The sequence below is a fragment of the Pogoniulus pusillus genome, chromosome 24 (genome assembly GCF_015220805.1).
Source record: "Pogoniulus pusillus isolate bPogPus1 chromosome 24, bPogPus1.pri, whole genome shotgun sequence".
NCBI lineage: Eukaryota > Metazoa > Chordata > Aves > Piciformes > Lybiidae > Pogoniulus > Pogoniulus pusillus.
Genome location: NC_087287.1, coordinates 19,753,251 through 19,767,570, shown reverse-complemented (window position 1 = coordinate 19,767,570; position 14,320 = coordinate 19,753,251). Strand labels below are relative to the sequence as shown.

The following is a 14,320-nucleotide window of genomic DNA, read 5'->3' as shown; positions in this document are numbered from 1 at the left end:
ACAGTCTTGGCATCTGAGACAGATTTCCACCCTCTTCTCCCAGTTGCCCCATGCTCCCCTCAGGCTGTCTGAGAAGGCAGAGGCAGAAGGGCTGCTTGTGGAGGCAGAGCCTCCCCTCCACAGCTGCGGAAATCCATCTGCAGCCCAGCAGACATCTGTGAGCAAGTCGCCTGTCAGCTGTGCCAGGCATGATCTATTTCACCACCCTCTGAAGGGCAAAGCAGACAACCACCCCTGGCAGCAGCAGCCAGCAGAGAAGCCATGTCTCCAGACTGCAGAATACCAAGGAGCATCTCTCAAGCCATGTCCTGGCACCAGCTTCATGCAGAACAAAGCCAGCTGGCTTCTGCCCCTAGAAGCAGGCTCCTTGGATCTGGGTTTTTCTTTCATAGAATCACAGAATCAGGCAGGTTGGAAGAGAGCTCCAAGCTCAGCCAGCCCGACCTAGCACCCAGCCCTGCCCAACCAACCACACCATGGCACTAAGTGCCCCAGCCAGGCTTGGCTGCAACACCTCCAGCCACAGCCACTCCACCACCTCCCTGGGCAGCCCATTCCAGTGCCAATCACTCTCTCTGACAACAACTTCCTCCTCACAGCCAGCCCAGACCTGCCCTGGCACAGCTTCAGACTCTGTCCCCTTCTTCTCTTGCTGGCTGCCTGGCAGCAGAGCCCAACCCCACCTGGCTACAGCCTCCCTTCATGTGGAGTGATTTGCTTGTTTGTCCCCATGGCTGAAGGGACATCAGCCTGCTGTGTGCTGTGCTTCTGATGCAATGCAAAGCACTGCATTTCTTGGTTTATTAGCATTCAAACCTCTTCTCTTCTCCAGTGCTGCACCTCAGCCTCTGGCAGCTTCAGTGTGGCTCTAAAGCTAAGAGAAGCCCTTGTGCTAGGTTCAGATTTGCCTCTGGTAACAGGATGGTGTCTCTGCCTTCTGGGCTGCATATGTGTACTCCTCTAGTGATTTGCATGTCATGTTTATGCACCCAACTTGCCCAGACACACGCTGCCTTTTTGTCTTGCTGTGTTCCCTGTGGGCATTGCTGCCAGCACTTGCAGTGCAGGTTACAAAACGTGAACAGCTTGCTGGGTAGTTCATGCCTCATCACTGAAGCCAGACAACAGCTCCCTTCAGCCAAGGCAATATTAGCCACCAGACAAAGAGTGAGCAGACACAAGGAAATGAAATTAGCTTTCATGTCTTCCTCTCACAGACCCTGTAAAACTCAACTGCAGAAACTGGAGAATCATAGAATAGACTCAAGCAGGCTGGAAGAGAGCTCCAAGCTCAGCCAGCCCAACCTAGCACCCAGCCCTGCCCAACCAACCACACCATGGCACTAAGTGCCCCAGCCAGGCTTGGCTGCAACACCTCCAGCCACAGCCACTCCACCACCTCCCTGGGCAGCCCATTCCAATGCCAATCACTCTCTCTGCCAACAACTTCCTCCTCACAGCCAGCCTAGACCTGCCCTGACACAGCTTCAGACTGTCCCCTTGCTCTATTGCTGGTTGCCTGGCAGCAGAGCTCAACCCCACCTGGCTACAGCCTCCCTGCAGGTAGTTCTGTTATTCCAGTGCTCAGCCACTTTCATTGTAAGGAACTTGTTCCTCACATCCAATCTCAATTTGCTCTGCTCCAGTTTGCAGCCATTGCAAACTGTCCCTGCAGGCCTTTGCAAACAGTCTCTCTGCAGCCTTCTTGCAGCCCCTTCAGGTCACTATTAGGTGTCCCTGAAGCCTTCTCTTCTCCAGGCTGCACACCCTCAGCTCCCTCAGCCTGGCCTCAGAGCAGAGCTGCTCCAAGCTCCTGAGCATATTTGCCACCCTCCTCTGGAGCCTCTCCATCAGGTCCACGTCCTTGCTGTGTTGAGGGCTGCAGAGCTGGATGCATTACACAGTAAAATGCAAGTCAGGACTAAAGGTCTCCTCTCCAGCTCCCTCAGCCTATCCTTGCAGCAGAGCTGCTCCAACCCCTGATCATTTTTGTGACCCTCCTCTGGAGCCTCTCCATTAGGTCCAGGTCCTTCCTGTGTTGACTGCCCCAGAGCTGCACTGCAGATGAGGTCTCCCCAGAGCAGAGCAGAGGGGCAGGATGTCTCTCCATCTCTGGCCACACTGCTTTGGATGCAGCCCAGCTGCCATTTGCTTCTCAGGGAGAAGATTCTGTGCCTAGAACCAGTACGAACTGCAGACTGCACTGCCCTTACCTGTAGTAGAAATGGTGCTGAGCTTTGCTCTTTTTCCTCACGTGGCCTCTGTGTTTCCAAACGAAGTAGGATTTCTTTCAGCTTATAAAGTGGCTGGAGAGCAGCCCTGAGGAGAGGGACTTGGGGGTGCTGGTGGAGAAGAAGCTCCACAGGAGCCAGCAGAGTGCACCTGCAGCCCAGAGAGCAACCAGAGCCTGGGCTGCAGCAGCAGCAGTGTGGCCAGCAGGGCCAGGGAGGGGATTCTCCTCCTCTGCTCTGCTCTGCTGAGACCCCACCTGGAGTACTGCATCCAGTTCTGGAGCCCCTTGGACAAGAGGGCTGTGGAGATGCTGGAGAGTGTCCAGAGCAGGGCCAGGAGGATGCTCAGAGGCTGCAGCAGCTCTGCTGTGAGCACAGACTGAAAGAGTTGGGGCTGTGCAGGCTGGAGCAGAGGAGGCTCCCAGGGGACCTTCTTGTGGCCTGCCAGCATCTGAAGGGGGCTACAAAAAAGCTGGGGAGGGACTTTTGAGGCTGTGAGGGAGTGTCAGGAGTGGGGGGAATGGAGCAAAGCTGGAGGTGGGGAGAGTGAGGCTGGAGGGGAGGAGGAAGTTGTTGAGCAGGAGAGTGGTGAGAGGCTGGAATGGGTTGCCCAGGGAGGTGGTTGAGGCCCCATGGCTGGAGGTGTTTGAGGCCAGGCTGGCTGAGGCTGTGTGCAGCCTGCTCTAGGGTAGGGTGTCCCTGGGCATGGCAGGGGGGTTGGCACTGGCTGCTCCTTGTGCTCCCTTCCAGCCCTGCCTGATTCTGTGATTCTTCCAAATCAAAAGACAGGAGGCCTTGCTTGGGCACAAGTCTGGCTTTTAGTGACAGCTGTGCTACCATTTCTGCATTGCCTAGGAATGAGAGCAGACTGTTCTAGCTCTGGCCAGAGCTCTGCTTCCTAGAGCATCAAGCAGAGACTCTTCAGAGGAAGGTATAAACATCATGCCTCAGGAAGATGTATAGTACCTCCTGGCTGGTCTTTCCCCAGCCTCCAAAAGCTTCTGCTAGGCTTAAATCTTACATTTTTACTCTTCCTTCCAACATTTGGTAAGCTGTGATAACAGAATTCCAGCAAGGACAACTGCAAACCGTGGCCATGGGTCAGGGCAAGCTTAGGCACAAACACAGGCTTGGTAGAGAATGGTGGAATCACCATCCCTGGAGGTGTTGCAGCCAAGCCTGGCTGGGGCACTTAGTGCCATGGTCTGGTTGGTTGGGCAGGGCTGGGTGCTAGGTTGGGCTGGATGAGCCTGGAGGTCTCTTACATCCTGGTTGATTCTCAGGTTCTCAAGGTTCTCAGGTTCTGTCTGCTGCTGCCCTACCAGAAGCTCAGCATGGGGCAGCACTGTGTCCTAGGCTGTATCCAAAGCCAACAGAGGGGATTCTCCCACTCTCATCCACTCTGGTGAGACTACATCTAGACTACTGTTCTGAGCTCTGAGGCCCCCAACGTAAGAAGGGCATAGACCTGTTGGAGCACGTCCAGAGGACAGCTGTGAAAGTAGGCAGGGGTTGGAGCAGCTTCCCAATGAAAACAGGCTGAGGGATTTGTGGTTGTTCAGCCTGAAGAAGAGAAGGCTCTGGGGAGCCCTCCAGCACACAGAGAGGGCCTGCAGAAAAGGCAGAGCAGGAGCTCTGCCAAGGGCATGGATTGATAGGACAAGGGGTGGTGGCTTTCAACTGAGAGCAGGTACACTTACAGTGGTGATAAGGAAGAAACTCTTCACTGTGGGGGTGGTTAGGCACTGGAACAGATTCCCCAGAGAAGCTGTGGATGCCCCCACCCTGGAAGTGCTCATGACTGGGCTGGGCAAGGCTGGAACTAGATGGTCTTTCAGGTCCCTTCCAACCCATTCTGAGATCTTATTCCCCTACACACACTCCAGTTTTCAGACAAAAGCAATCCTCTTGACATAACTCTGCAAGGTATGAAACCAGCTCTTTGTCCAGCTTGTGACTGCATCAACCCTGTCCCAGAGCTCTTGTTCTTACAGACAGTGAGAACAGGCAATCCTGATCTGCCTCACCACACATTCACCTCCCTTTACACCATACCCATGCTCCAGTTTAGCTAATTTAAGCCCTATTCCTGCTTATCCAAACCTTGCAGCAGGAGAGTCAGTTAAGTCTCATATCTGCCCCCTCCCATCACCTCTAAATTAGGGTGGATTTACCAGACCAGAGGCTGCAACCCTTATTAGCATCAGCCAGCACAATGCACAGGTCACACCAAGTGGGGCAGGGAAAGGCCAGGGTGCTGTGCAGCCCTGCTAACACCTCCCTAGGTCCAGTTGGAATTTGCTTCAATTCAAACAAACCTCTTTGGTGTGCTGCTACCAATGGAGACCAAGGAAGCAGCAGCTGCTGAGACTCAAGCTGAAAGACAGCTGTGACAGAGAGAGCAAACTCCTCTTGCAAGCTTTTCAACTGATCTCAGTGAGGCACTTCTAGTTTTCAGGTGGCAAAGCTACCTTCTGCAGATCATCCTGGTCCCTGCCATTCAATGTGGAACTGTTAGAGAGAGTCCAGAGGAGGCCACCAAGATGCTGAGAGGGCTGCAGCAGCTCTGCTCTGAGGGCAGGCTACAAGGGTTGGGGCTGTGCAGCCTGGAGAAGAGAAGGCTTGGAGAAGAGAAGGCTTGGAGGAGACCTTGGAGTGGCCTTGCAGGATGTGAAGGGGGCTGCAGGAGGGCTGGGGAGGGACTATTGACAAGGTCTGGGAATGGCAGGAGGAGGAGGAATGGGTTTGAAGTGGCAGAGGGGAGATTGAAACCGACTGTTAGGAAGAAGCTCTTTGCAGTGAGGGTGCTGAGACACTGGCACAGGTTGAGGGTGTTGAGACACTGGCACAGGTTGCCCAGGGAGGTTGTGGAGCACAGAAGCACCCAAGGTGATCAAAGATCACCTTGGGTGCTTCTGTGCTCCACAACCTCCCTGGAGGTGTTCAGGACCAGGCTGAATGAGGCCTTGAGCGACCTGTTCTAGTGAGAGGTGTCCCTGCCTATGGCACAGGGGGGTTGGAACTGGACTATCCTTGAGGTCCCTTCCAACCTAAACCATTCTGTGATTCTGTAATCACTTAACCAATGCATCTGGGCAACAGAAGTAGCACCTGCAAAGCAACCAAAACCATCTCCTGTCCTATACCCACCCGAAGGTGCACACAGGAGGCTAAATTGCATTGGGATGGACAAGAAGAGTGGACCTCCTTACCTGCCCCCCTTTAGGCTGGTATTTGATGTTATCTGTTGATCCAATCTTGGACCTGACATTCTTGAGGTCAGGCAGAGGCTGGTTGATGACTCTCAGCTGCTTGGGCGTGGCTGGGGACTTGGGAGGAGTGCGGATGATGGCGACCTTTTTCTCCGTCGGTACCAGTATGGCAGACTTTGGGGTGCCAGGAGTGTGGGGGGTTCTGGAGTAGCTGGGGGTCCCCGGAGTGCCTGGGGTACGGGAGGCGTAGCTCGGTGGTGTCCCTGGAGTGATGGCAGTGGAACCAGGAGTAGTGGGGGTAGAAGTTCCACTCTTCCCTGCTCTGCTACGAATTGGCTCTGATCCTGCGTGCAAGAAACAAAGCAGCACTTAGCCCCGTGGCGATACAGGCAGCTCTGCTTCCCTCTGCTCCTCCTGGTGAGCAGCTCCAAGATGGCTCTGCTGGTGCTGGAGCAGCAGACTGCACCTCTGCCTCTGTGTCTTACTCTGCTAAGGAACCTGCCAGAAGGCATCTTGTCACCTGTGGCTGAGCTGGTGAACTGCCCATATGGTGACTGAGCCCTGTTCTGTAGCAGAGGTGTGCACCCCACAGCACCTGGGCTGCTTGCAAGGCTCCTAAACAAGGCACAACAGTATCACAGTATCATCAGGGTTGGAAGAGACCTCACAGATCATCAAGTCCAACCCTTTAGCACAGAGCTCAAGGCTAGACCATGGCACCAAGTGCCACGTCCAACCTTGCCTTGAAGTGCCCCAGGGACGGCGACTCCACCACATCCCCGGGCAGCCCATTCCAAACATCACACTGAGCTCTCTTTTGGGGAAGGGATGAGCAGCAGCCTTGGCATCCAACCTTTGGGACTTCATCCCACAGCCTGACTAGCCAGTAGAAACGCAGTGGATTGGGACAACAGCCAGAGAGTGGGGAAAATCCTGACTGTAATCCTGGCACCAAGGGCTGTGAGTTGCTCCTGCTCTGGCAGGGGGTTGGACTGGAAGACCTCCAGAGGTTCCTTCCATCCCCTAACAACCTGGGATCCTGTGAGTTCCTGGCTGGTCACATACCACTGCTGGTAATGCAGTGCCTGCACTACTCAGTTAAAGCTGGGGTGAGCACTGAGCTCATGGGCAAGTGGCAGCTCTGTCCCATGGAGGGGCAGAAGTGCCTCCCCTGCAAGGGCTGGCTGTCATTTAATGCAGCGAAAGAAAGCAGCAGCAGGAGGCAGCCTGGATTAGGACCCCCATTCTAGGGACTTCTGGCTGCAAGTCCAAAACAAAGCAAGGCTGCAAGACTTCCCATAGCCCCTGCAGTGTGTCTGGGGCACTGCTGGTGCTTTGCACCGAGCACCAGAGTCACTTCAGCAAAGCCTTTGACACTGTCTGCCACAAGCAGCTCCTGGCACAGCTGGCAGCTCCTGGCTGGGACAGATTCACTGTGATGTGGGTCAAGCACTGGCTGGAGGGCTGGGCTCAGAGAGTGGTGGTGAATGGTGCCACAACCAGCTGGCAGCTGGCACTGGTGCTGTGCCAGGGATCAGTGCTGGGCACAGTGCTGTTCAATATCTTTACTGATGATCTGGAGCAGGGGATTGAGTACAGCATCAGTGAGTTTGCTTACACCAAGTGAGGAGCACCTCCTCCTAGCCCTGCAGAAGGACCTTGCCAGGCTGGATGGGTGGGCAGAGGCCAATGGGATGAGACTGAAGAAGGCCAAGTGCAGGGTTCTACTCTTCAGCCACAACAACCCCAAGCAGCACTACAAGCTAGGGCCAGAGTGGTTGAGAGCAGCCAGGCAGAGAGGGAGCTGGGGGTGCTGGGAGAGAGGAGCTGCAGAGGAGGCAGCAGTGCCCAGGTGGCCAAGAAAGCCAATGGCATCCTGGGCTGGCTGAGGAGCAGTGTGGGCAGCAGGACAAGGGAGGTTCTCTGCCCCTGTGCTCAGCACTGCTCAGGCCACACCTTGAGTGCTGTGTCCAGTTGTGGGCTGCTGAATTGCAGAGAGCTGCTGAGGTGCTGAAAGGTGTCCAGAGCAGGGCAGCAAGGCTGGGGAGGGGCCTGGAGCAGAGCCCTGTGAGGAGAGGCTGAGGGAGCTGGGGGTGTGCAGCCTGCAGCAGAGGAGGCTCAAGGGGGACCTCGTTGCTGTCTACAATTACCTGCAGGGAGGCTGTAGCCAGGTGGGGTTGGGCTCTGCTGCCAAGCACCCAGGGACAGAACAAGGGGACAGAGTCTCAAGTTGTGCAATCAGGGCAGGTCTAGGCTGTCTGTGAGGAGGAAGTTGTTGTCAGAGAGAGTGATTGGCATTGGAATGGGCTGCCCAGGGAGGTGGTGGAGTGGCCGTGGCTGGAGGTGTTGCAGCCAAGCCTGGCTGGGGCACTTAGTGCCATGGTCTGGTTGGTTGGGCAGGGCTGGGTGCTAGGTTGGGCTGGCTGAGCTTGGAGCTCTCTTCCAGCCTGCCTGGCTCTCTATTCTCTGATTCAGTGTGGCACTTTGCTTCCTGCAGCCAGCTCTGCTGCTGACTCTGACAGGCAGACAGAAGCTGGGAGAGCTCCGCATGCTGCTGGAAGCTGAGCTTCAGCTGGCAGCACTCAGGGAAAGACCAACCCAAGCCCCAGAGCTTTGGCACCCTGGCACTGAATGGATGTTATGCTCAGGAATCCTAAATCCAGTAGGGCCTCTCTAGAGCATCCAGTGGGACTAATGAATACCTGAAGTTATGTAGTAATTATCTTGTGGGCCAAACCCAATGCACTGCTGCCCCTGGGGTCAAGGAGAACCTTTCTTGCTCTACATGACACATTGCACTGAACATACTCCACTCGGTTCCCCTGAACAGCTCCTTTCTTTCCAAGGCAACTCTAACCCAGCATTTTCTCATTACCCCAACAGAAATGGAATGATTTCCTCCCCCCTCTCCCCCTCCCCAGCTCCCTGCTGCTTTGGTATATTTGTTTTTCATTCCTCAGCCCTTCACCACATGGCAAATGCTCAATGGCCTCTCACTCCCAGCCAGCAGAATGTGCTGCTGTGCCAGCTGCAGCCCACTCTGCTCACAGAGGGTCTCTGTTTTAGCCTTGCTGCATCACCCAAGAATTTTCAAAAGCCTTTTTGTGTGTAATTTAATCATCTATTTCTCTCAAGCTGTCTTAGAAAGGGCTGAGGTTGGTTTCCAAAGGGAGACAGAAACCAGGGGAATTCCTAATGGGAAGCAGGGAGCCACATCCAGGTTTGGAGGCCTGAACTGAATACAAACCTAGCTCGAGGTTCTGGGGTGTTTGGTAAATTCTTTGTCCTTTAAGTTCTTTAGGCTTGTGAGCCCCTGCTACAGGAAAGAGCTCCATGATCGTGGAGTGGCTGTGCCTGGAGGTGTTGCAGCCAAGCCTGGCTGGGGCACTTAGTGCCATGGCCTGGTTGGTTGGGCAGGGCTGGGCTGGGTGCTAGGCTGGGCTGGCTGAGCTTGGAGCTCTCTTCCAACCTGCTTGATTCTGTGATTCTATGACATACTGGAGAGGGGATGCTCAGAGGGCTGGAGCACCTCTCCTGTGGGGACAGGCTGAGAGAGTTGGGGCTGTGCAGTCTGGAGAGGAGAAGGCTCCAAAGAGACCTTATTGTGGCTTTCCAGGATTTGAAGGGGCTACAAGAAAGCTGCTGAGGGACTTTTTAGGCTATGAGCTAGGAACAGAACTGGAGGGAATGGATCCAAGCTAGATGAAAGGAGACAGATTGGATGTTAGGAAGTTCTCCCCCATGAGGGTGGTGAGACACTGGCACAGGCTGCCCAGGGAGGTGGTGGAAGCCTCAGCCCTGGAACTTTCTAAAGCCAGGCTGGATGTGGCTGTGGGCAAGCTGAGCAGTGTGAGGTGTAGGCAGGGAGGCTGGAGCTGGATGGTCCCTGAGATGCCTTCCAGCCCTGACAGTCCTGTGATTTGCTCGCATTGGTGCTGATGAAAGGAGCTTTGTGGCTTTACTATCCTGACTTCCCCCAGTGTGTAGCGGCTCCAGTAGCTCACATCTCCATTCTCAGCAGCGTTTTCACTCTAGGCTCAGGGCACAGCAGGGAGATCATCACTGTGCCACAGCAGATTAATGACTGTAACTATTACGTTCACTTTTCTGAGAGCCACTGGAATATTCTCCTGCTCCAAGTTTGCATCATTTGCCTTGCTGCTGTCTGTGAACAGCCTCTGTCAAATACCTTACCCCACTGTGAGCTCCCTGCCAAAGGCATTTTCTGACCCCAGAGGTGAGTCTGAGCAGCAGCCCTAGCCCCAGGAGCTCCACAGCATGTCCCTGCTTTCAAGCTCTTGCTGCTCAGCACTCAGCCCCTTAACACAAGCACTCTGTGGGGCTCTAATTTCCACCTGCCAGCCCTGCCCCTGCCTGTGCACACGATGCTAGGGCATTGTGAGCAATCTGTGGAGGCTGGGGGTCACCCAGAGCAGCAGGAGAGGCTTTACTGTGCAAAACACCTACGTGTGGTCCGTCGTACTGAAGAGGAAAGAGAAGCTGTGAGGGACAGAGAGTTCTCCTCCCTGTCTCGCTCTCCTGAGACCCCTCTCCGAGGGGGAAGGATAGAGGAAGGCCTTGGGAGAGAGGAACGCTTCTCAGGACTCTTGCTCACTCCATCCTACAAACAGAGCAATGAAAAAGGAAGGGTTAGTTTCTCAAAACTCACTCTTAACCTGTATGCAGAGGGGAAAAGCTCATCCCCTGGGCCCTGTTTACTCCTGACACAACCACCTGTAGGAAACCAGCCACCTCCCGTGGGCTGCTTAGCTCCCTGGGGCTGCTTTAGTGCACCCAAACACCCAACAGGCGTTTTCTGAGCTGCTTCAGACAGCCAGAGATGCTCTGGGATAGAAACACAGGTGGATTCCACATTTGGGTCTTAGTAAGGAATGAGGTTGGGCTTTTAGTGCAGGTCAGAGTTAAAAGAATCCTCTGGACCTCAGCTGTGAAATCCTTACACGAGTTTACCTCCCAAGTGACTTTCATGGTGGTACCCAGAAGAGGCCCAAGTGCATCTTTAGCTGCTGGGTGATTGCTGCATTTTAAAGCATGAACCCTGCAGGGGCTTTTTACAGGTTAAAAACCTTTACCTACAGCTTATTTTTTGAGTGCAGGACTTTCAACCTTGATGCCTTATTTCCTTCCATACTCATCTTTTTACTTGCTGAAATGAGGCCCATGCCTTCTTCTTCTTATCATGGTCAGAGCAATGGACACATAGAGTAGACCATTTTGGAACTGAATGGGATGGGCAGCCACAGACAGTCTAGCACACAGTCCCCCCAGAGACAAAGGTGATGATGGCCCCAGACAGTAAAGGGCACAGTGGTGGCAGACAATGGACACAGAAATGGAAACTGAGAGTGAAATCAGTTCTTCAACCACCACCTCAGCACCACCTGGATTTGAAAGAGGAGTGAAATGGGACCATGGGGCAGCTGGGCTGGACTGCCAAACAGCTCTTGACCATTTCTCCTGCAGCTGTTGCAGCGTGGTCCCAGGCACTGGCCAGGCTTGGTTCCCAGGGCGTTTGGTTTCTGCCCTTAGTGTTGGCAGTGAGAACTGCAGTGGCCTTTGCTGGGGGTTGGGTTTGTTTTTGGAGAGCATTCACTGTTTGAGCATCACATTTCTGAAACTCAGCAGGAAAACCAATGCTGCTGCCCCTTGCCACCTACCCATGCCCAACTGGGGCAGCTCCTCAGCTGCCCAAGCCACCCCCAGCACAAAAGAGCTGTGCTTTGGGTCAGGACTCACTGCACTCACACTGCCTCTGGAGAGCCTCCTGGCTTTAGCCATCCTGTAGTGTCTGCTGCTCTCTTTGCCTGCCTGTGCCAGTTTGAGCCTAGCTGGGATATTTTGGTGACAAGAAATAGATTCTAGGCTGTGCAAAGGAACCAATGCACTCATAGGCTTGCTGAGATGGATAAGAACACAAACATAGGCAGCAGCTTTGCTCTCTGGGCTCTGGGGTTGCATGAACTTCTCTCTCTAACCTAACTTGCTGCCTGACTAATCCTTCTGCTTCCTAACCCCCCTGGCAGACCCTCCAACCTCACCTTGAACATAAGGCAAAGTCTGGGATAAGGCAGAGGGGTGGGAGAAGGTGGCAGGGTGGTTGGGAGCCCCTCCTGGGCACTCTGGTTTCTGGGGGGGCTGCTGTGTTTCTGCATTACCTTTAACTTGTCTACTGCTGTCCATAGCTGCATAGATTGTAAATACCTGCTTGGATCTTGTGCTAAGCTGTAAGTATAAAGCTTCTTTCCTTCAATTTCCAGCTTGGCTGAGCCTAGTCTGGGTGGTTTTCTTAAGTGTGTGGGGTGGGCAACACCCAAACCATCACACTGCCACTGCAGGTAAGTAACCCCACATCAGCTTTGCAGGGAATGACTCAAATTCAGTGGGCAGAGAATGGGATCCATGGAGTTCACCTACAAATCTCCAAGCTAACTCTCTTGACCAACTCTGCTACCTTACCTTAGCATCTGATTTTGAGTAGGGCAAGCAGTCTCTTGGGCCTGCTGAGGAGGGCCGTACAGAGTAAGTGTCTGTACCGAGAAAAGTGGCCCTTTTAGCAGGCAGGGAGCAAGCTGAGCTGGGTCTTGGAGGGAGCAATGACTTTGCTCTAGCCTTTGAGGCAGGAATCTTTGACAAAGAGGCAGTCTAGTCATGAGAAAACAAACAAAAGAGAAGACAATGTGAAGCTGAACGAAAGCAAACACATGCAACACGGACCCAAAGGAAACAAAACCGCCAAGCTCCCAGAGAGACCTTCCCTGTGCCTGGCAATGGCCTCTCTGCAGTGCTGACATGCATAGAAATTTTGGAGGTGTGCTGTTGGAAACCTTCTGGCTGTGGACAGAGCCACTGGCTGTAGCAAGTGCCTCTTTCAGCAGATCACAGCACCACAGAATGCTCTGGGTTGAAGGGACCTTCAAAGCTCATCCAGTCCAAACCCCTCTGCAGTCAGCAGGGACATCCTCAACCAGATCAGGCTGCCCAGAGCCTTGTCCAGCCTCACCCTGATTTTGTCTGGTGTTAAAAAGGCAAAATTGGTGCCAGTCATGGCATGTAACTGCTGTCTGGCATTGTCACAAGCAAGTGCAAAACTGCAGGAGCACCAAGACACCCCCAGCCCTTTAGAACTAAGTGGTGCATTTCACATACAGCCTTCCAGGCTAGGCTCAAGAATTAACCCCTGGGAATCTTAACAGCAAAGTGGCAGGAGTATTGCCACAGTGGCAGAAGGACAAAGCAGCAAACTGTGTCTTGGAGCACTGTGTAGGCAGGAAATCCCCAGCACACAGAGGGGCCTGGAGCAGAGCCTGTGAGGAGAGGCTGAGGGAGCTGGGGGTGTGCAGCCTGCAGCAGAGGAGGCTGAGGGCAGAGCTCATTGCTGCCTGCAGCTGCCTGCAGGGAGGTTGTAGCCAGGTGGGGTTGGGCTCTGCTGCCAGGCAGCCAGCAAGAGAAGGGGACAGAGCCTGAAGCTGTGCCAGGGCAGGTCTAGGCTGGCTGTGAGGAGGAAGTTGTCAGAGAGAGTGATTGGCATTGGAATGGGCTGCCCAGGGAGGTGGTGGAGTGGCCATGGCTGGAGGTGTTGCATCCAAGCCTGGCTGGGGCACTTAGTGCCATGGTCTGGTTGGTTGGGCAGGGCTGGGTGCTAGGTTGGGCTGGCTGAGCTTGGAGCTCTCTTCCAACCTGCCTGATTCCATGACTCTATGACACTGTGTTCTGTGCCTTCAGTGTCACTCTGGAGAAACTTCTACATTCATACTGGCAAAGTGTAGTTCTGTGATGAGGAAAGCTGTGCAGTGCTGAGAGGCTGCCATGGTGTGTGCCATTGTGATTCTGACTGATGGCAGCAGCCCACTGAAAGAACAAATGAACACCAGTGGGGCACCAAAAAGTCTCTGCTGACACTGGGGAGCACCTAAGCTGCTGAGACCCCACCTGGAGTCCTGCATCCAGCTCTGGAGCCCCTGGGACAAGAGGGCTGTGGAGATGCTGGAGAGTGTCCAGAGCAGGGCCAGGAGGATGCTCAGAGGCTGCAGCAGCTCTGCTGTGAGCACAGAGTGAAAGAGTTGGGGCTGTGCAGGCTGCAGCAGAGGAGGCTCCCAGGGGACCTTCTTGTGGCCTGCCAGCATCTGAAGGGGCCTAAAAAATACCTGGGGAGGGACTTTTTAGGCTGTGAGGGAGTGGCAGGAGTGGGGGAATGGAGCAGAGCTGGAGGTGGGGAGAGTGAGGCTGGAGGTGAGGAGGAAGTTGTTGAGCAGGAGAGTGGTGAGAGGCTGGAATGGGTTGCCCAGGGAGGGGGTTGAGGCCCCATGGCTGGAGGTGTTTGAGGCCAGGCTGGCTGAGGCTGTGTGCAGCCTGCTCTAGGGTAGGGTGTCCCTGGGCATGGCAGGGGGGTTGGCACTGGCTGTTCAAGGCAGGATTGGACGTGGCACTTGGTGCCATGGTCTAGCCTTGAGCTCTGTGGTAAAGGGTTGGACTTGATGATCTATGAGGTCTCTTCCAACCTTGATGATACTGTGATACTGTGCTCCTTGTGGTCCCTTCCAACCCTGCCTGGTTCTATGTTTCTATTCTATGACTGTCTTCATTGGAACATGAAAAAGAGTGCTCCAGCCCTGACAGCCATTGGCTGTGTACCCAGGCTACAAAAAGCCCAGACCAGTGTGGTCAGTGTCATCCATTACACCATCAGGATGATCAAGAGATGCAGGACTGTGTAACAAACAATTGCAGCCCTCCAAAGCAGCTGGCAGAACTGCTATGGGCTAGCATCATGCTTGTCAAGTAGCCAGACAACTGTTCAAAGGATGGAAGTGCTTTAGCAGCAAGAATACATTGCTAGGATGAGTTTTGCTGTTCTTT

The 14,320-nt window shown here is 54.2% G+C and overlaps 1 protein-coding gene across 36 annotated transcripts in view; it reads right to left on the bottom strand.

Annotated features, from left to right (window-relative positions):
- MAP2 (microtubule associated protein 2) overlaps positions 1-14,320 on the bottom strand; it is a 346,649-nt gene that overhangs the window by 25,834 nt on the left and 306,495 nt on the right. For all 36 annotated transcript variants that reach the window (XM_064163865.1, XM_064163881.1, XM_064163872.1 and 33 more), the window contains 2 exons: positions 9,911-10,064; positions 5,444-5,787 (listed from right to left, as the gene is read on the bottom strand). In XM_064163865.1, the coding sequence (XP_064019935.1) occupies positions 5,444-5,787; positions 9,911-10,064 (498 nt within the window). The remainder of the gene's footprint in view (positions 1-5,443; positions 5,788-9,910; positions 10,065-14,320) is intronic.